Raw genomic sequence first — 21,334 nt, 5'->3', positions numbered from 1 at the left:
CTGGGACAAATTAGGCAGATGCTGCAAAAATTAGAATGCTGTCATTATTTACTTGCTGATGTCCAACTAAACTTATAAATGGATGTATTTAGAAACAGTACAAAACTATTCAGGTTTACCCATGCAGACCTCAAAGCTATCAATGAACCAATGAGCACTGATGTTTCAAGGACTAATGAAGTGTTCCAAGAATGGAGAAAACTTTTCAAACAACTTCATTTACGACTTTTAATAATATCTACTTAGAAGCTGCCCTCTGTTTCTAAGTTAGTAATACAATTCTAACAAAGAATTAGCAAAAGAGAAAGCAAATCATGGCCATCAGACCATAACAGGATTTCTAACAAATGTGCTGGTTCTGGTTTGATCAGACTGGGTGGCTGTTCCACACTGTGCCATCTCCCTTTTGCTCTTTCAGTAATTGAAATTCAGACAACTATTACTTTTGGGAATGCTTGTTCTCTTTGTTTTGTTTCTAATTCCTGTTCAAGATATGTCTTTTATATCACGGAAGTTATTCCTCTCCAATAATTCCGGAATAGTCAGAAACAAAACAGATTGAAATTCAACAAATATTTGGTGGCTTCGGGCCTTTCATCAAAAGTTCTCTTTTTACCAGTTTCTTATTAAACAACCAAGTTCCCAAACACCTACAAAATTAATTTTCTGGATCACTGTGTCTGAGCTATTCTTTTCAATAAATTAAGGCCGGCTTTCTGATCTTTGTCACTCCACTGACAGTTTTATTTGTGGCAGAGGAGTGTATGAAATTCTCCAGCTACCAGGAAGTCAGTGACTATGCACAGATATGCACAATAGTGTTTGCATTCCTACTCCAGGGGGTAGAAATACTGCGTATATTACTCTCCCCTTTTCGGCTTCCTAGAGATCATTAATCACTGGGACATGACATCCACCCACTCATGCTCCCAGCCCCCTCCTGATATGCAAATTCAGAAGCAAAGGCCTATTTAGAGCCAGTGAATGCCTTGATTAAAACCTTGTTAGTGGGCAAAAATGGCACTCACTCTAATACGTGGTACTTTAAGCTGTTCATATTCAAACATTAAGTAATGATGCAACAGAACCACAATGACATTACAGGGTACTAAAGTAGTTAAGATACTTTTATGGCTAACTTCTGCTTTTTTATTAGAAATAGTCACACTGACAATCAGCACATCACGGCTCAGGGCATGTATCCAACATTCAGTGTTCCCTTAAAATAAATCCTCAACTTACAGATTCAAGCACAGGCATACGAACGATGTGCTTTAATGGGCTGCCCAAACCTTTCACTGAAGCATCTTAGGTTCCACAGATTTACAGACTTAGGGAAGTGCAAGTGATCAGCAATCCTAAGAAATATATTTATATCTCCCTGATGCTTCTTAAAGTTTATTCTGCATTCACCACTGTTGGTATTTTATTTTATTTTTAATACAGTTTTCCTAATTGCCTTGCTGATAGGCTCCAGGTGGAAAGCAGAGCTGGAAGTTGTGCTCTGCTCTCTGACTCACACCTCATCTCTGGCAATAAAGATTGCGTGGTCAGAGTCCAGCATAGCCCAAATGATGACACAGCCTCTCTTTCTTAGCTACACACCGCTAACAACAGTTCACTCATCTGTTAGTGAAGCTCCTATCAGGAATTAAGTTCTGCTTGTCCAAATACATCAGCAGACTGGAGTGGGGTCCTCTGATGCAGCCCCAGTTCCTTTGAGGATTTGCAGGGCATTACTTCTGAGTATAGCTTCTCTATTCCAGAGTTGCCTTATGATGAACAATCTTGGTGGAAAAGCCTATTCAATTATTCAGCTTTTACTGCATCCTTGTAGCATTCAGAAACAAAACTCAGGTTCAGCATTTTTGCTGAAATATTTGAATTGCAGCAGTCAAATCCTGCACGGTGCTCTTGTAGCACGTAAATCAAGATCAAATACCACATGCAATGATGCATTCTTTACTCTTCAGCTAACTTAACCAGCTACAGTTTGCTGAGGGACAAAGTTGTTTTCTCAGCATAGCAGAAAGACTGATGCAGTGCTACACTGAGTCTGCTGGAGAAGGGGGAACAATGGAAGTGACTCAAGGCAGTGATGTGTGTCCTCATTCCTTTCCTACTTCCCCCTCTCAGAATTATGGAGAGCCTTTGCTTTGACTTGGTGTCTCCATAAGGCCCACATGGGCAGCACTGCTACAAAAAATCTCCCTTGTGACTGAAAAAGCAAGGACAGAAATCACACCAACACTACATCTTCACAGCTGCCTACTTCTTTACGTAAAGGCCTTTCTGGATCTCATCTGCAAGTGTTTGCAAAAGCTAAAACCAAAAGGACCTGCATAATTTCCATCCCTTTGCAATGGCACAAGATAATTAAATTTTACAGGGCAGTATACTTAACAGAGTGATCAGACTAGTCAGATTTCTGGACAAGGAAACAGATCTTGGGAAGAGCATCAGCTGTATAATAATTCTTGTAACTCTCTCTTGTAATTGTTGATTGTATCCAAAACTGTTAAATTCTCCCAGCAGTAGGGATTTTATTCCTGCCAGTCCCTCCCTTAAAGGAAGCTGAGAGCACAAAGCACCCACAACAAGCAGCAGCAAAGAGAAAACACTAACTGCCCTTTACGACTCAGCACTAACTTCAGTCATGGCAACTACTGCAGCAGTATCCTAAATTATTCCAAACTAGTCTGCACCAGCTGAGAAGGGCTCTGATGTAGGATTTTAGTGCTCACCTTCTAAGACTATTGATCTCTAAGAGCTTTCCAAGATTTTAGTCAAGGTCATTTAACACTTTCAAGATTGCTGGGTGGGAAAAGCTGTATCTTTCTTCCTAGAGACTGGTTCCTTTTGAAGACCTTCAAAAGACCCTACAGTTAGACATACAGATACTTCTGAAGAAGAAAATGGCAACATTTCATTGCTGACAGAAGCTACTGTACTGCCAGGCCCAGTGAACAGCTGACCTACTTGGTAAAAGAAGGGTGTCATGGAGAAAGAACAATAACACTAAACAAAGAACCACCACCTCACCACAAATAATTTGAATTTTGACTGAATTACTGGCTGCCAATACTAACAGTTGGGTGCAGGACTGAGGAAAACAAACAAACCACACACCTAAAACTGTGTGATTCACTCATCTTTGAAAAAAAAACTATTACCAAGGAAAAAGTATTTGTACTTCCAATAAAGCAGCCTAGAACTACTGGGATAAAATATCAACTTGTTACTTCCACCCCAATCCATCAGAATTGCAAAACTTACATATAGAAATCTCAAAATGCAGTGTTCCCATCAGCTTCTGCGCAAAACAACAGAAGTTGTATTCCACTTCAATTTGAACTACACTTAGAATTTCCATATGTATTTTCATCCTCAGATACACACGCATGAACATAAAAAGAAAATTTTAAAAAGGTGAGCTTCATTATCAGTGATAGAAAATAACAATCCTGCCAGCCACCTTCTCTCTGGAAAACTGGACATGTTTAAACAATATTTGAGGAAAACAGCTTTCATCAAAAAAAGATTACCAATGTTAACTCCAAGTTAGTAGTTTTCATTGTTTCTCAGATTTCCACTTTAGATTCTAGGCAAAGTAATTTCTATTCAGGAAAACCAACCAAACAAAAACCTTTTAACATAGATTGGTTCTGCAGTTCTACCAACCTGTGCAACTCTTCAGTTTTTTCTTCAGTAGGGCCCGTGGTTAATAAGCAGTGTCGAAGGATGGCAGCCATGTAACGAAATTGATGAGATTCATTCTATATAAATATAAATTATGAAGATATTTTTTCATTTTGAAGATTGCAAGTGAGGGTTTCAGGTCACTAGAATAATAAAAATTAAAGATGGAAAATACCTATTAGATCATAACATCCATCCCTATCAATAAAAGGACTGTACCTTAGTGTTCACTGAATGCTTAATGCTACGTAACTCCATAAGCTGACTTTGAACTAGGCCTTGTAAAACTCACTGGGGAGGTTTTTCCAGTTAAATCAGCCTTCATTACTAGAAAACCCAGTTACAAGTGTTCGCTCAATTCCATACCACTGTTCCTAACATACTGCTCTCTTCCTTCTTATATTTACACCAGGCCACCTCTTCATCCATTTAAACTATGTATGTTCTTAATTTAATTTGTCTTCTCCTCATTTAGGCCTTTTCCTGCCACGTTTCATTCCCTCCACCCAGTCTGTCTCTTTTTCTAACTCCCTTGCTTCTGCTCCCTTGATACCATTCCTGCATTCCAGTAACTTCTCAGCAACCTTATCTGCCCTGCTTTGTCCTCTCTCCAAGCAATGCCAGTCTCCCACCAGACAGCAGCCACACAAAACTACACCAGTAACTGCAACCATTTAACTGTGTACCATTGTCCTCATCCTTTTTCAACAGCTCCTCTTGGCATCCATCTATATGTTCTGGAGTGCCTGACCTGGCACAAAGCACCCAATGCATCTTTTGTAGCATCAGCATCCAAATCTGCCACCTGGACCACCTGCAGCTCTTGTCTGGCTTTGCTACCTTGAAACCATCTCCAGGCATTAAATATTGGTGTTTCAAATGGTTCTCTCCACATTAGGGTGGGTCTTGTTTAGCTTTCTACCCACATTCCCAACATCTGTGCTCTCCTTTTATTTTCCATGTGTTCTCCTGTTTGGAATCTCTTCAAATTCTGCATGTTCAGCCCACTTCATTAACATGCCTTCCACTCTTCTTCCAGACCATTAAAATTGCCACTGAAATATTCACTAAATAGAATGTCACCTAACATATCTGGCTAACAGCCACTAAAAAGTTCTTTAACTTAAAGGTTTTCTGCTTTTAGGAATTTCTAGCAAAGAGTTACTATCTAAACTCTATCTCAAAACACAAAATAAGCTTCTCCTGCCCTGAGATGTCTTAAACTCTCATTAAAAAAAAAAAAAAAAAAAAGGCAAGCTGCAGGCACGCTTGGGATATTAAGGAGGAAAAGATTTCTAGGACAAACCCTCCCTCGTTCCACAGACAGCAGCCACACAAAACCCCAGCAGATAAAGGCACAACCATGTGCCATCTCCTGCCTGCCTTCCTGCAGTGAGCTGGGCTTTACATCTCTCCAGATTCAGTATTTTGTAAGAGCAAACCAACTTCCAGCTGTCAAGAGCTTACCTCTCAAGAGGTGAACATGTAATACAGTTTCTTTTTCCAACTTTCCATATAACTGTGTTACATGCGTTTTTACCTCCAAAACAATCACTTGTCTATACAAAGAACTTTGACAAAGTTAAAGATACTTTTAATAAGGGTCGAAGTTGGGACTATACACAGAAGAAAGAAAGCTCACTTTCTTTGTATTTCCTTAACTCAAATATTAGCTTCTCTCATCCCTCCGTCACTTAATCTTAAATTTCAGGATTTCTTATTCACCATATCCTTGAGACATTAAAGCAAAGAATAAACTTCAGACTTTTCTCAAGTTTTACATTCCTTAAAGTTATAATTAATGTCTTATTTGCTGTTTAGTCCAATGCACTAAAGAGAACAATTATTTGCGAGTTTTAACTACTGTAGAATTTTGATCGGCTTTATATGCTGCATATTTACAATGCGCAGTGACAAGTAAACAACACTGTTCTAGAGACTATGATGTGGACTAAAAAGAAAGGTTCCCTACATAATTCTCCTGCTGTAGCACAGACTCTGTTTATTCAGCAAAGTTATCCTGGTAATTTCTGTTTATAAATTAAAGGATGCAACACATAGGAAGCACAGTTATCTAAGGAAAAAAAAGATCTGATGTAATAATGAAAACAAACCAAGATAAACCTTATTCATAAGACATAACAATGAAACTGTATTTGGTTCTTGTACTTGATCTCATCTTAAAAGATAATGTTTAAGTCCAAAGCTGGTGTTGGGAGAATGGGCCAAAGATATTAAAAACAGTACCACTCTTTCATCAGTTATTTGTTAAAAATGAGAGTTGATGTACTTATCATAAAACAGACAAAACCTAGGGAGTCCTGTCAGCTCTATCTAATACCCTATTGCCATGGTCCACAACCTCCAGAGATGCAGCCCTCTGGTACACTTAGATTAAGAAGGTTTTCCTAGCTAGCTAATTATTAGTGAACAACATTTATTTTCTTTTGGAAATCTAAGACTTTAATGAAATAGTATTTTTTGCATTTTTGTATTCAAAAACATACAGTTTTAACTTGCATTAGGCAAGCCAAGCTGTTCTCCCACTACACAGAAAATGCATGGATAAAATTTTTTGCCCAAGTAGTAACAGGAACAATAAGTGCCTCTTGTCTATCTACCTGCTGGTTCTTGCAGGCTAAACAAAATCAATTGAAAAAAGCACTTCAGCTAAGCCTTACCTTACTGTGGACATTCCAACTGTCAAGTGTTACATTAAATAGAGCCTTTAGTGCCTCAATGGCACAATCTGTCTCTTGCAAAGATAGAGGAGGCCTGTCACGATCTTCTGCTGCTTTATATTCTTCTGTCCATCTTACACTCAGGGAACTCTCCAAAGCCTGAGTCAAAACTTGCACCCCTTGTAGTTCCTGACGCAACTGTGCCCTAATATCTGTGTGCAGAAGTGACAAGAGGAAGAGCAGCCGCAAATCAAAGCATTTAATGTCATCAACCAGCTGCTGGTCCTTACATTTCTGCAGAAGGTTGCAGAGCATCGCTGCAAGATTCAGTTCCAAACTGAGCTTCTGTGCAACTGAACTATTAAAAATTATGTTACAGAGGCATTTTAAGGCTTCTACTATCACAGGAAATTCAGATACTCTCTCCAAAGGATCTTCCACAGTGTCCAGCTTTGCTAGCTTCATAAGGATCTGCATGTTCCTCTTTGTGGTTACAGGCACTAAAACCTTCTTGTCCCTGGAGAGAATCCGGAGGGCCTCCAGGCAGGCAACTTGACATGAAGTTTTTGTGTCTTTTTCAAGGATGTTCAGAATTCCCTCACACAGTTTCTAGGCAAACACAACAAAGAAAAAGGGAACAGTTTTAGTGTCAAAATATTGGTGGCAATAAGAAACTACTTTGCTAAGCTTCCATATAACTTTTGAGGTTTTATCTGACTTGAGAAACTAGGTATTCCATATTAGCTCTTCAAAATATGAACTGTTACATAAGGCCTCCAGAGAGCACCAAAAGCGGTTTTCCTCATGGATACAACCCAAATACATCAACATCTGCAAAAGCATTAAGCCAAAATGGCAGCTGTTACCCACCACTGCCAGTTACAGTATCAGGACTAAAAACTCCAGAAGAGTAACAGAGCTAGAGAGAAGTGAAAGGTTTTAAAAATACATAAAAGTACAACAGTCCCACCTACAACACCTGCAGAATTTTAAGTTCAGGTTGTTTCAGTCAGGAGGCTGGGGGAAAAAGAAACCAAAATAAGTGCTACTTAACATACAAGGATTAGTACTCCATGTTTGTGTGGCCACTTCAACCTAATTGACACACTTCTGCCATTTCAAGTAAGACTCTTAGAAATATCACCTCTGACAGATACATAATGCAGTTTTACTTGAAGACAGACTATAGCAGTTTTACCAAGCCAGCAAAACTGCTGCTTTATCAACACAGATTGCTCCTGATGTCAATATAGTTCACGGATTCTTTATACCAACAGGACTGCAAGGGTAAACAATCATATAAATGCAGCATGAGAAAATACAACACTCCAGTAATCTGCAGATCAGAACTGTAACATCTGAATTACAGAAGTATTGCCTTTTATAAGACAGAAATGCACAATCAATCAAAAGGGGAAAAAGGCCAGAAGGGACTGCTTGATGTGAGAGGACTCCAATGGGTTTTTATGCCTTAAGCTCAAGACAACACTACTCCTCGTGGGTACTAGCATCAGAAGTATAGTCACAAAGAAGTTCCCAATACAATATAAACTGGACTGTACCTCCCAGGACAGTTCCTCCATGCTTCCACCTCCCCAGCTTGGTGTCTTGACCATCAACATTAATAAACTACCAAAGGAGCCAGAGCAGCAACTGGGTTGAATAGCACTAGCGCAGAAGTCTGCTTAGGACCCGAAATTCATATTGTGATCTCAGGCAGTCTGTGTCAAGAAAGTGATTACAAAAAGCATAGGAATACTAGTAAAGTATAAAGTAGTTCTTGAGGAATGGACTCTGGAATTCCACTTTTCACCATCACCACCACAATGAAAAGGTGGGGAGCACAGAAGCCCATGACCCTGGCACAAAGCTCAAAACAAAGGTTCCACTTGGGACATCTAAGCCAATATTATTACTGTGATGACTTAGAATTAAAGCCAAAATTAAAAAAAAAAAAAAAAAAACCAACAACAAACATTAAGTCTAAAGCACATCTAGAACAGACACTCCAGAAGAATAAGGGAGAAAACACCACAAGATTTCAACTTGTTTTCTTTTAACTTCAACAATGTTAAAAGAAAATCTGTAAACAAAGTCAAACAGCAGGAACTCACAATATGATTTCCAGTATGCTTGTCCTGGGGTTAAGCCCACCCAAAACCACCATCCAGACAACCAAGATCTTGGCTGCATCTCCACACCCCTGACTAGACTAATTCAGTAAGAGTTTGAAAACAAGGAATGAGCTCCTCCTCTTACTATCACACAGGCAACATAAGAAATTTTTATCAGAGTATCAGAGACACCACAACACTACAGACCCCACATGTGACCACCTGTACAGGCATATAGGTCCTTACTGTGGCTGGAAAAACATACTCAAGTACAGAGTTCTCAGAGTTCCTCACCATTAACCTAATGCTGCTCACACAGATCTGCACAACTCCCTGACTTAAGCATGGTATGCTAGACCTGCACTAAATATTTCTGAAGGTGGCATCTTTGAAGTGTTCCTAAAAATGCCTAGGAAACAAAAAATGACCAGTTTAGATCCACAGTCAAATTACCAAGTCACAGCCCGACTTCTTACAAGAGTTCACTTCCTATTGCTAAGAGAGTCTTCCATACAATTAACTCTGTTTTGCAAGCTGACGTGTGGAGTCTGTTTGGTTTTGAGGAATAACACAGAAGTGAATGGACAGTTCACAGCACTTCAGAAAAATGCCAGTTTGTGTTTAAGCATTTCCAGCTAGAAGTTACTGTCTTCCTTGTTGGTATCAGCTGCCACAAGACAGCCTGTAACAATTAATCCAAATTCTGAACACCCGTTTGATTACAAAGATACCAAGCCTCTCAAATTCTGCATGATTTTTTAATTCTTTTTTCTATAAGTTACCCACCTGCTGCTATGGAAGTGTCACTGCAAAATGTCAGAAGCACTGCAGGAGGGATCCCAAAGGGCACCAACCTCCTGCTGACTTGCTATGAGAGGTGAAAGTCTAACCTTCCCTCCATACAGTAAAAGACAAGTAATTTAATTAAAAAATACAAAATCATCTCCTGGCTTCAAATCTTAGTGAAACACAGCACCCAGAGAGTTTTAACTCTGAACAGTTGTACTAGAGAGAGATATTAAATAGAACTTTTTTTTTTTTTTTTTTTGAGATTTAGCAACCTGCTTACAGCTTAACTTCTGACAAAGTTCTCTGGAGTTAGAGCCAGTGAGCCATTCAGAGTGATTTTAGAGGAATCAGCAATCAGTTAGGATATCTGTGACAGTGAACCACCGCTGGCTGATCCCAAGAGCCATCAGCAGTTCAGGAAAAGCTACAGTATCTGATTATAATTGCAGAGCTATCCATGGAAAATTCTGAAGATGCACCCTACTAGGAAATTGCCTTGGAGACAACTAAAACCAAATGCCATACAGCACATTTTCTGTTTTGGCCTTGATGGTACAAGGGAAACAATACACAGAGTGAAGAGAAACAGGAAGAGATGTGACCACAAAAGCATTATTATGCTTTTAATTTTCTTTAGGTGGTGCTCTTTCTACCACCCTGTAGGCCATTAGCATGGCATAAACTAAAGGGCACAGATTTCATTTATATGGTTGGAAATGAAAGCAAGTGAAAATTCAGACAGGAAGGTACCTCCCCCTTCCACAACACGGATGATAATTGTTCTAGTTTCAGTTGCTTTGTTGCTACCCTTTAAGTCACTGCAAGATTTTCACATTTCTTTGTTTGGGGTTCTGTCCTTCTGACATCCAGATAACATTTTGACTTTCATCAACCATGCTACAGCAAGAATTGTTTTTTATATACTTGTTCACAGACTCAAGGCAGTTTCTAGTTTTAACTTTTTTTATTGTAAAATCCATTCATTTCTCTGAAATTCAAGATTTTTCAGCTTTTGTGCTAATAGTAAGATTAACACAGAACAGTACACACCATTACTTTTGTCTATGCTGTAGTGTTAAATTTTGTGTTAAAACAGGAATGCCACAAAAACCCATTTGTCATCTTGTTTTGACAAATAAGCTATTAACCTATTTTGGTTCTTTATCCTGACAGCATAAAGTCTTGATGCTAAGAAGCAACACAGCCCAGTAGAAAAAGACCTCTCCTGACATACAAGAGACCTATGTTTTCTCCCTTGCTCATCCACAGACCTGCTGTGTGGCTTTGGGCCAATATAATTTCTTTACTTCCATTATCTTCCACCATCTTTGTTCACAGGCGGATTAGACTGGGGGGAGGGGAGAGGACAGGAAGGAAAGGAAAGGGGAGTACAACTCTTTAGTTTCTGTGCTTAAGTTTCTATTAGGTTTCAGAGCTAAGCATCCAAGACATTGAGGAAGGAAGCCCAAGGATATTCGAAATATTAGTTAAAGCTCCCCCTGGAAGCCAAGACAACATTTATAGAACATGTATCATCAAGTGTGCTGAATAACGGACAATTAGATAATCTCCCCTGAGAAGGCCACGACAAATTTTTGCCTAGTCTTTGTGGACAGATGTGGGTGGGGAGGGAAGGTGGATACTTGTATTCCTTGAGGATTCAGCCCGCTTCACTCGAGCACTGCTTTGTTGAGCCCGCACTGACAGCAGGAGGTTGGCTGTTTGGCAGGAGCCTGCCAGCTCTGACATGGCACAGCTCCAAGTCAAAGGTTTGAACATGTTAGAGCACGACAGTTCTGCAGGTGAGGTGAGGAGCACACTGAGCAATCCCTGTTGTCAGAACTGGTGGATTAAACACCTGCTTCACAGTCACAGAAAGGTGAAGTCCTGGGCAGCTGCACTCACAGCAGCCCTCCTTGCTCACCTTACTGGACAGGGAGAGGGAGAACGCTTTTACCCTCTGTAATCCTGTGGTGAAAGAAGGGTGTTAAAAGGAGAGATTGGTTTCACTGGCTTGTCATGAACCTTAAGAGGTTTCAGTAAAAGCTGAAAAATGCTGGATGGGAATGGGCAGGACCAGAGGGAATTAGAACAAACGCTCAGTATTAATGAAGGATACTTAGCACTTTTTTCCTCTTACAGACTGGTACTCCCTTAAGGGGTTTTGGTGAAGTCAGAACAATAACAACAGCAACTAATACTAAGCTACCACACAGTGTGCCCACAGGAGAACCTGAGCCCATTATTTTTACAGGACACTCACTAACAGACTTTAAAAGCTTGCCACAAATTTACTGGGAGGAAAAAAACTGTGCCTTGGTGGCTGCAGGAACCTTCAGACCTCCCTGAAGCATCACAGTGTCAAAAGCACTATCTAAGAATGAGGTTCTAAGATTTAGAGCATGACAGCATCTTGCTCCATCAACATACTTCATTCCTCCCATCCTTCCAGAGTTAAGGTACGGTACTGTCCACAGACTTAGAGAATCTCCCTACATCATGAATTTAATTTGTAGAGAAAGCCCCATGATACATTTGATATGATTTACCACCAGCTATTTCAACACCTTGAAAACACCCTGCAATGCAAGGGGAAAAGACTGTTTTGGCGATTTTCTTCCCACAGAATTTTAGATCCATCATGTTCAAATTGAACCTGGACAATAACTCAAGGACACTGGTCTCAAATTCTGAAGATTTCTATCAGAGATCCAGCACAGTAAGCTGGACCTGATACAGGAGAAATCAGATGTTGCAAGTACTACAAATGGTGAAGCAGACAAAAAGGTATGGAGCTGAAGAGGAAACAGCTCAATCATTTCAGGTAAGAATACGGCTTGTAAGTCATATTCTTACATTTGGCTGCTGCTTCCCCTTTTTCCCCTTCCTCTCACAAACTCAGTGCCTCCATGCAATTTAAAAAGCCTTACTTGCCATCTTGGACAGATTTACTTTGTCTGTTATATCACAGCAAACAGCACTGTAGCAACTTCCAGCTGTGGAATGCTGTGGCCAAGCAGGCAGTCAGTGCTGACAGACATTTCCAGGGCACAGACAGTACTGTAATTTTCTTACCATTTGAAGTCTGTAAACAGCACAAATGTGTTGCTATTTCAGAAGCAGTATTTGGCCCTGACATAGTATAAATAATGGAGAGCAAAGCTATTAAATAAGGATCAAGTGGTCCAAAAAACCCTTTCCTTTTTGTATTAGGACATGTGAGCTTGAGCTGAAGCACCTGCTGTGCCACAGAGAGGGAGACACTATGCCTGACAACTCTCTCCAAGGTGACTGCCTGGTCAAGTTTAACAGATACTAATTCTCTGGAGTGGATTCCAGAACAGACCTAAAGAACCAACTGTTTGTCTCAACCATGCCACAGTGCTGTGAAGTGTTGCAGTTCTGAAGACTCAACTTTTTCCAGCAAAACACCATCAACAACTTCTTGATTGCTTGAGACAAATATTTTAGATTTCTAAGAGATCGTTATGCTCCTCAGACACAACCCCGCTGCCACAATTTCAGCTGCTTTTTCAGAACACATTTACTTCTGGTTGGCAATTTCTATACTGTTTACACCCAGAAACTGAAAACAGGCTTCCAGAAATTCATATTTTTTATTGGTATATAACAAGTTAAGAAGGATTGGCACTGACTTGATGTGCCTGGTATCTGAAGGGATCTTACAGTACGACACAGATTTCCATCTGATTTATATCCATAACACTCATGACAGATAGGACAATGCAGACACATACACCATTAAACAAACAACCAGGACAAGTACAAGGACAGCTCACATTACAATCTTGTGTTTTTATCACCCCGTGATGTATTACAGTCCTGTGGCTATGTCCAGACAAACAAGCATTACCTCTCTTCCTGCCTTCTAGAGGACACAATCTACTTTCCTCCTGGAATTCAGTACCACAAACCCACTGCTGATTTATTTAGGCCATAGCCTAAAGCATCATGCTTTGATAGCCATAGATCACTGCAGAACAATTTACTCTGTTCAGTTTACCCAGCTTCTAGTCAAGCCATAGTTTTGCCCTTTCTACCTTTTGTATTTTCAGCATGTCCCTGGTGTGTATGGGTTGTTAAAAAAAAAAAAAAAAAAAACACCCTAAAAAAACCAAACCCAACCATCCACAGGGAAAAAAAAAATCCTTATACTGTATACCTTACGAACACCCCTCCAAACTCATTGTCTTTATTTGGCTTTTGCCAGTCTGGCTTCTGCTCTCTTCTCCTTTCCTATGTTCTGTAGCTGGCAATCAATATCTCAGACTAGACATTTGCTCATTTGCAGTGTAAAAAGGGATGGTAGGGACAGTGAGGGAACAGAGGCAAGAACACCAAATTGGGATCCCAGCTGAGCTCTTCTGCAGATCAGAAGGGACACACACAGCCCATCACCACATCACTGAGATCACTGAGTGCCAGTTTCGAGTAAAGCCACAGATAAAGCAAAGCTAAGAGGTCTCTGGGTCCTCTGTGTTATAAGGAATTGCAACTGAAGATTACAGTACAAACAACTGATGGGTTTGCAAATGCAAAAGACTGCCAGACTTATCATCCCACACATTTCTACCACAAAAAGCCCCTTAAAATATTTAGATTTTGCATAAAATCATGAAATGAAACGATGTGCACCCTATTTTAGACAAGCTATCCTTGGTAGGAACCTTGCAATTCTGATTTCAAGCTCTGAGTTTATTTCAGAAACAGCAGAAACATACAGCCTCATTCACTAATGAACATTTTCTGAATAAATATGCAAATCAGCCCCAAAGCTAATTACACAACGGAAAGGAAGGGGCTTGTTATTACATATTACACCCTAAAAATAATAGGAAAAAATAAAACCAATCCATGTCCTAGCTTTAAATGCAAGGCTGTGGATGGATCCCAAGGGATGTGTTAAGCCCTGACACACCTGTACAGCTCAATACACATTTCCCATCTTTGACACCTGACATGCACGTACCACATCTCACTGATTACAGCCACCTTTGGAATAATAGGCTTCTGCAACCCTGTCTTCCTTACATCTTAATAGCTTTCTTCTGTACATATCCCTTCATCTTAATCTCTAGTATTCTTTAAGCATCTCACATAGACAAGAAATACATCTGTCCTACTGCTACCTGCTGAGAAGAGAGAAAATTGAAAAATCTATTGCAAAATTTTATCTCAGTAGATATTGAAGAGTATCTTTACCCTTATTCCTCCACCTCATCTCAAATCTGTACCCAGCAAAGTAATTTATGGGCTTTTCTGTAACTACTTTCATTCAAGAGTGGGGGCTTTGCTAGGGGAATTTCTCTTTCAGAAAAAAAAGGGAATTGGTAGTTGTCACGTCTCTTGGACTGAAGAAGCAAAAATTAAAATATAACTTTATACTCATTGCTTGCACCATTTCACAATGGCAGCTAAGTTAAGAGACTGCCTTTACTCTTCTATACTTCTACATTGAGATATGCAGTTCAACAGCCTATTTTACTCACCTTTCTTTTGTCTTCATCTGCAGGATCGAATCTGAAAGTAGCCCGATTCTGTAAGTAAAAACAAGAGTTTGTGTTTGTTACATGCACAGCAGCTGATGAAGAGGCAATACCTGCAAAACTATTAAAAACTTCAGGAGCCTTGCTAAACCAAGCCTCAGATAATGAGGCTACAACCACATCACCCTTTTCCCATCCTCCCCAACAGCAAAAGCTTCAGTAAGTGACTCCAATGAAGAGTTTCACATCTACTAATGGTGCAGAGCAAGCTTTTATCTGTGGGATGTGAGTCAACCACCTCACATATAGCACTTGACAGGGTGAAAAATGAGAGAGATCGCCTTGTGTTTTACACATATCTCATTGCTCAGGTTCTTCCCCAAGCAGATCTTGCTGATCAGCTTTTGACTGCTCTGACTGTCCCAAACCAGAACCACCACAGCATCACCTTGCCCAGAAAACAAGTAGTACAAATCAAGTAAGCCTTGCTACAAGAACTACCAGTTTCTGTGATCTGGCAATTTCCAAAACACCTTACCAAGGTATTTGTTTCTCTGGTAGAAGATAGACATGGTCTAACAACAAGTCCTTATTTTTTATTAAACACTTCAAATAGCAGTTGGGTCTAGTTCTATGTTAGTATCCTGAAGAATGCTATTAGTGGAATATTACTTATATGGCAAAAGTTATTATGACAGTCAAAGAAAACAGCACTAATACCAGACAGTTCTCCTAACATTTTAATACTTCCAGTCTAAATAAATGATCAAGAATGATGAACAGCTTCCAAAAAAAAAAAAAATTTCTATTCTACTCAATTTCTACTCAATTCTCTCTCAATTTCTACTTCTAATATGCAACTTACTACATCATGGAAGCGACTGGAAAACGAAAGTGACTTTCCAGAGCACATTCATGGGCCTCCTACCTTTCATGACCCAAACTCACGATTACACAGAAAGGCCTTGGACATCTACCCAACCACCAAAGGTTACCAACATCAGTTAGAGCTTTTAGGATGGCAGGAAAGTCATTCCCTTCTTCTCTCAATGGTGGGCAAATAATTCCCATCCTCTGTCTTACAGGGCTCCCGACTGGACCACAGGAGATCAGCAACATGCCAATCAAGAGCAGGTGAGCATTAAATGATGAGCAATTAACCAAGGGAATGCAAACTTTACGTTTGCACATGAACATTTTTGCAAATTTACAGAAGCGCTGTAGTGAGAGCAAGAAGCCTAAGCACTAGAGGAGATCTGGAATAATCACTGCAAATTGGACAGCACAGAGAAGCACCAACAGATCTATTCATTTCTCTCATTATAGTTATTCTACAGCCACCTGCACCTTGGAACTACACTTGATCCATACTTTTTTTTTTTTTTTTCAATTAAAGCATATGTAATTTGTTATTTGGAAAAAAGCTAAGGAAACCTAAAGCCCTGGAACCTGGAGTACTCTGCTCAGTCTCTGCTGGCCCACAAAGCGTCAGTAACAAAGTGTACAGAAAAGAGATGCAGGAAATATGATTAAAAAGTTCTAGGAAGAAACACAGTAAAGCAATGGCATATTGAGACAGTACTAAGAGCTCCCCATCCCACTCCAAAAGAGGTATTTAGCTACACATTTAACTCTAATACTTCACTCAAATACTTGAAATGTCAGAATAGACGCTGCACAAGCTCTCACTGTGTCCTTGAGAATTCAACTCAAGCCTAAATAATTCATCTGGGAAAGCTGCTGAGCAGGCATAAAATCCAGTACAGCAAAATTAAGAAATTATGCTTGTGCATGGCTTTTTGACAGAACACATTTAACACAGGGTCATTTTGAAGAGTAAGGACAGAGATAAAAGGTTCCTTCAATCAGAATCCTTCCTCTGTACCTCCCAGGTCAGCAAGTTAAAACAGATGTGTCTCACGAACTCCTGATCTACCAATCCTTCAGAGAAAGTGCCCTGTAGCTCCATCAGTCTCTACCTTTGAATTCCACATGGACAAAGGCAGCCTATGTCAAGGCTGTTGCCCAAGCTTCTACAAGCTCCAGTTTGAGTGAAGAAATCAACTCCTGCCATTGTTAGATGTAAAACATAGTGCACTTAAGACAGCAAATTTCAGGACACCTCTTGGAGGCTGAAGAATACCCACATCACATCCACATTCATTTGGCTTCACCCCTAATAACAAAGCTATGAAACTTTAATTAAAAATCTGAATGCTCTTTCCCATAAGAGATTCCTAAATTTCAGTCAACAGTTAGTTCAACATGACTGCACTTAAATTACATGCAAAGCCAAACTCTGAGTCAGTACCAGCTTTACAGACCTGTGTATCAGTCACACAAGCATCTACACAAAGGGCAGACACCTGATGGGTTGAGACATAATCTTTGAAAATGGACTATACTGCTCTACTAAAATCTAGGTGGATAAAAAATACAAAAATCCACCCAATATCTATTCTCACTCTGATTTTCACTTTCCTGCATTAGCAGGAAACCCCCTCACTTCTTGACTGAGCATACACATATCAGGCTGCAGCAGCAGTAGACCCTTACTACTTTTTCATACCTGCCAGCATTAAAAGCTAAACTTGCTCTACGCTATCTTCCCTTTTCGTTTTGCTTGGCCAGAAACACGGAAAAATGAAGTGAGGTTTGTCAGCCCATTTCACACACCCCCCCTGTCCCTGCACGCTGTGCACGGCCACACAAGCGATGGCAAGGCCTCTCTATTGCCGGTGACAAAGGGCTGCCCACAAAGGGCAGCACCTCAGGCAGGTGGGCAGGTACCCAAGAGACTTCAGTGTTATTCTGTCCAGCCCCTGCCCAGTGGCACACGTAGGTTAAAGGACTTATGAGGCAAATGTACGCTATCAAATAGCTCCTTTTACAGCCCGATCGCCGATAACCCACACTGCCCACTGGACGCGTAGAACGCAAGACCGAAGGTGCCGGGGGCCGAGCCTAGCAATGGGCTTTGTGCTCCCTTGGGAGCCTGCTTTCCTCTAGGCACTGCCCTGGCTCTCCGCCCCGGCAGTGCACCGGTGCCCTGCACGGCCTGCGGGCGGGGAGCGCACGGGAAGGGCCGGGAGGCTGCGCCGGGCAGGGGCCGTGGCGGGCAGGGGCATAGCGGTGAAGCGGTGAGCGCTGGGGACCCGCCGCAGAGCCGAGCCCAGGGAGCAGCGGGACTCTGCCGGCGGCGCTGCCGATGTCGGGAGGGGCGAGGCGGCGACACCGCCGGGGGAGCGGCGCAGAGGGGAGGGGGATGGGACCCGTTACCTCCTCGTTGTACCGCGCCAGGACGCGCTCCACCGCCTCGGCGCCGCCGCCGCGCCCCTCCACAGCCTCCAGCACCGCGCCCAACTCGGGGCCCGGCTCCGCGCCCGGCTCCATGCCCGACCGCCCCGCTCCGCCCCACCCGGCGCCGCCGACAGCGGCCGCCCCGCCCGCGCGCCCCGCGCCCCCTGACGCGCCCCACGCTCCCCGCGGAAGCCGCCCGAACCGGCAGGCACCGTCCGCGCGCCATTGGCTGGAGGGGCCGGCGGCGCCCACCCCCGAGCCCTCCTATTGGCTGCCGTCCCGCCGGCCGGCCGTTGCGGAGAGAGGACTACATCTCCCAGCATGCCGAACGGCGCGGCGCGCGGCGGGGCGAGCGGGGCTTTGTTGCCCTGGGGCACGATGGGTGCTGCAGTCCGCGCCCACAGCCCCGAGGGCTCCCGCCGAGAGAAGCGGCGGCAGCGCGTTCTCCGGACGCTCAGCGGCACAGGGCACTGCCCGGGGCGTCCCTCCCTCCTCCTTGGGCTTGTCCGATCGTGTGCTCTCTGCGACCTGCCCTGTCCACCCCGTGTCTGTCGCTAGGCGAAAGGCTGCCAAAACCAGGGCTGGCCGCTTTTTCTGGAGCTTTTAGGTCATTAGGCTCCCGCGGCGGGCGAAGCCTGTGTGTGTTCCCTGAAGCGGGGCTTCGCTACAGCGTGTGGCGGCAAAACCAACCGCCTTTTTCCCAGGTATAACCCACCAAACAATGGTGGTACACGAAAATTCTGCGTTTTGTTCAGGAAGTGGCAGGAGGGGAAGGTGGGCTGCATCGGCAGAGCCGGGCATAGGCGAACCATGTCTCTATAAAGGTTTTGCAAGACCGTGGGTTTAAACTACACAGAGCAGATACACAGTATTTTCATACTCAAGGCGCCCTCTAATCGAAATTCATTGCCCAGATAGCAGAAAATGATATATTGAAGTTAATAAAAAAAACATGTTCATACGGAGCTGTGGCCGGTCTCTCCTTGAAATATGTATTCCTACAATTCAGGAGGTACTCCGCGAGAAAGAGAAACCTTTAATCTCACAAATGACCGGCTCCATAGCGGGCAACGCCAGGGAGGTTGCACCTGCAGAGGGACGGGGCGCTGAGGTGCTCAGATGTGACGGTGCCTGCCTGCAGTGTTTAATATGCAGACCCAAACAAGAACCTGAGTTTCCTCCCTAGGCGTTTCTTGCCACAAGAACTGAAATATAAAACCAGAACAGCACAGTCACTGGACTGCAAGGAGTAACAAAGTCCAGCCATCCAGTGTGCAGCCATTTCTTCTGAGTCAGATCCATGTGTAAACTAATGCAGCTTTGGAGAAAAACCCAATGAAAAGAGTCTTTTGCTTGTTAGATTTACAACTCTATAATAACATATAAGCCTGCTTAGGTTTACTTCACAGCACAGCAAAACACTCATTTTACTTGCACATAGCCAATTAATTAATTTTTTTTAAATTACAAAACCTGAAAAATAAAGATTACGAAACTGTTACTGCCTTTTAAAGGCACATTGTTATTCATCATCAGTGCATTTTAGTTTCCACTTTATGTAGCATATGAAGGATTAGGATTTCAGTGAAAGAGAGGGACAGAATAAATTGCATCCTCTACCAAAGAACTGCCAGACCTTTTCAGATGGGTGCATACCATGAGCCCTTCCCATGTTAGTCAGCTTTATCTAAACCTTCCAAAGCAATGTCTGCCCCTGAATTTCATGGGTTTCAGGGTCAGTCACAACAGAATTGTGGGGATGGGGAGGTCAGAGGCCATTTTTGTCAAAGGGTAGTGACCTTAGCAGCAAGAGGTAGCCTGACAAAAAGAGGATTCATGCTACTGAATGGAGTTCTCACTGCTCTTCCCCCGCTGAGCCTTTTTTCTACCTGGTAATGAAAAATCTTGAAGGATTGTAATGGATTTTTGTACGCATACATACAGATATATTTGTGTGTGTGTAGATCTATTTAAAAATACTAAATGTGTTATGTCAGTTATGCTGTAATGTATGAAACTAGTTTCTATTCTACTCCATATATTATATATAATTTGTTATACATTTTAGCCTATGAAAAAGATGACATTTTTATAAAAATGTGTATTTGTTGTTAGAAAAAACAGAATGTAAACAAGAAATTTTTAAAAAAAGGAAAAGGAAAAGAGAAAAAAAAAGAAAAAAGAGAGTAAAGAGAGGAAAGTGAAAGAAGAAAATAGGAAAATAGAAGAGAAACTGAAATTGAGATTGAATATTTCAGAATATGGTATAGAAGCTTCTTCAGCAATGTTTGCATAGTCACGTATTTACTTTATATGCACATAAATGCATGGCTAGACAAGAAACCCCAACTTTTAGTTTCCATGGTCAAGGGAAAGGATTAATTAACAGGCTGCAGACTTTGACTGAGGAGGTTTGGCATTTTGTATTGGGATGATTCAAGATATTCTTGCCCCTCACCAGACATTCTGCCCAGAGGTTATGATGCTCTCCTGAGCTGCTGCACTCCCCGGCCTGGTGCACACCCTGTGACCTGAAAGCTCCCATGCTTTGTGCTGCTGTGGTGGGTTCTGAGCTGCAGTGGCCCAGGACGAGTCCTGCTTTCCCTCGCAGCACTTCTCATGCAGCTGGTGATGGTGGCCTATGTTTCACCAATCTATATACTGCTTCCCATGAGCGTCTACTTTAAATTTCAAAGCCCTCGTCAGGAAGCAGTTCAAAAGTAGTTGGCAGTGCACATTCAGATTCCTGAGGCATCAACACAAGTTTCTAAATTAATTAAAAAAAAAAAGGAAAAGAGCAACTGTGGAAGGTTGAAAAAGACTTTCCAAGCTCTGTCTGACTGATGATGTTCTTGGCTCTTTTTTATGAGCAGCTTTGTGGTGCTGCTGTTGGTCAGAATTCTCTCTCCCAGGACGTTGCGGTTCTCCACCCAGAAAGGTTTTAATATTTCTGGGTCTCACACTGTGTCCAATATCCCTCCTCTTTTCCAAACAGTCTGCCTGAGCTCTTGAAATCAGGGTAACGGACTTGTCCCCAAAGGTGTTGAAGGATATGGAACACTTGTATGCAAAAATAGTCTCATTTTCTCCTCTCTTTCAGTCAATGGGGATTAGGCTTCTTTCAGTTTAACAATTTACTATAAAAAGCAGACAAAGTGCTTCTGGCTTCCCTTGAGTGGTGCTTGGATTCACCTCCACCCTGATCCTTCCAAAGACCCAGCCTTGAGTTACTGGTCAGTTCTAC

At 42.0% G+C, this 21,334-nt stretch overlaps 1 protein-coding gene across 1 annotated transcript in view; it reads right to left on the bottom strand.

Moving 5' to 3' along the window:
- Positions 1 to 18,210, bottom strand: part of RIC8B (RIC8 guanine nucleotide exchange factor B) — a 32,703-nt gene extending 14,493 nt beyond the window's left edge. Inside the window, exons 1-4 of the mRNA XM_042050955.1 lie at positions 18,070 to 18,210; positions 14,794 to 14,841; positions 6,381 to 6,989; positions 3,682 to 3,776 (exon numbers count right to left, since the gene is read on the bottom strand). Of these exons, the coding sequence (XP_041906889.1) occupies positions 3,682 to 3,776; positions 6,381 to 6,989; positions 14,794 to 14,841; positions 18,070 to 18,183 (866 nt within the window). The 5' untranslated portion in view covers positions 18,184 to 18,210. The remainder of the gene's footprint in view (positions 1 to 3,681; positions 3,777 to 6,380; positions 6,990 to 14,793; positions 14,842 to 18,069) is intronic.
- Between the last annotated feature and the right edge of the window lie 3,124 nt (positions 18,211 to 21,334).

Source organism: Corvus kubaryi, unplaced genomic scaffold (assembly GCF_017639235.1).
Source record: "Corvus kubaryi isolate FWS band 111438036 unplaced genomic scaffold, C.kubaryi_AGA036_p1.0 74, whole genome shotgun sequence".
NCBI classification, from domain to species: domain Eukaryota; kingdom Metazoa; phylum Chordata; class Aves; order Passeriformes; family Corvidae; genus Corvus; species Corvus kubaryi.
Note: the sequence above shows the minus strand (reverse complement) of the source record. Positions and strands in the feature narration are given on the sequence as shown.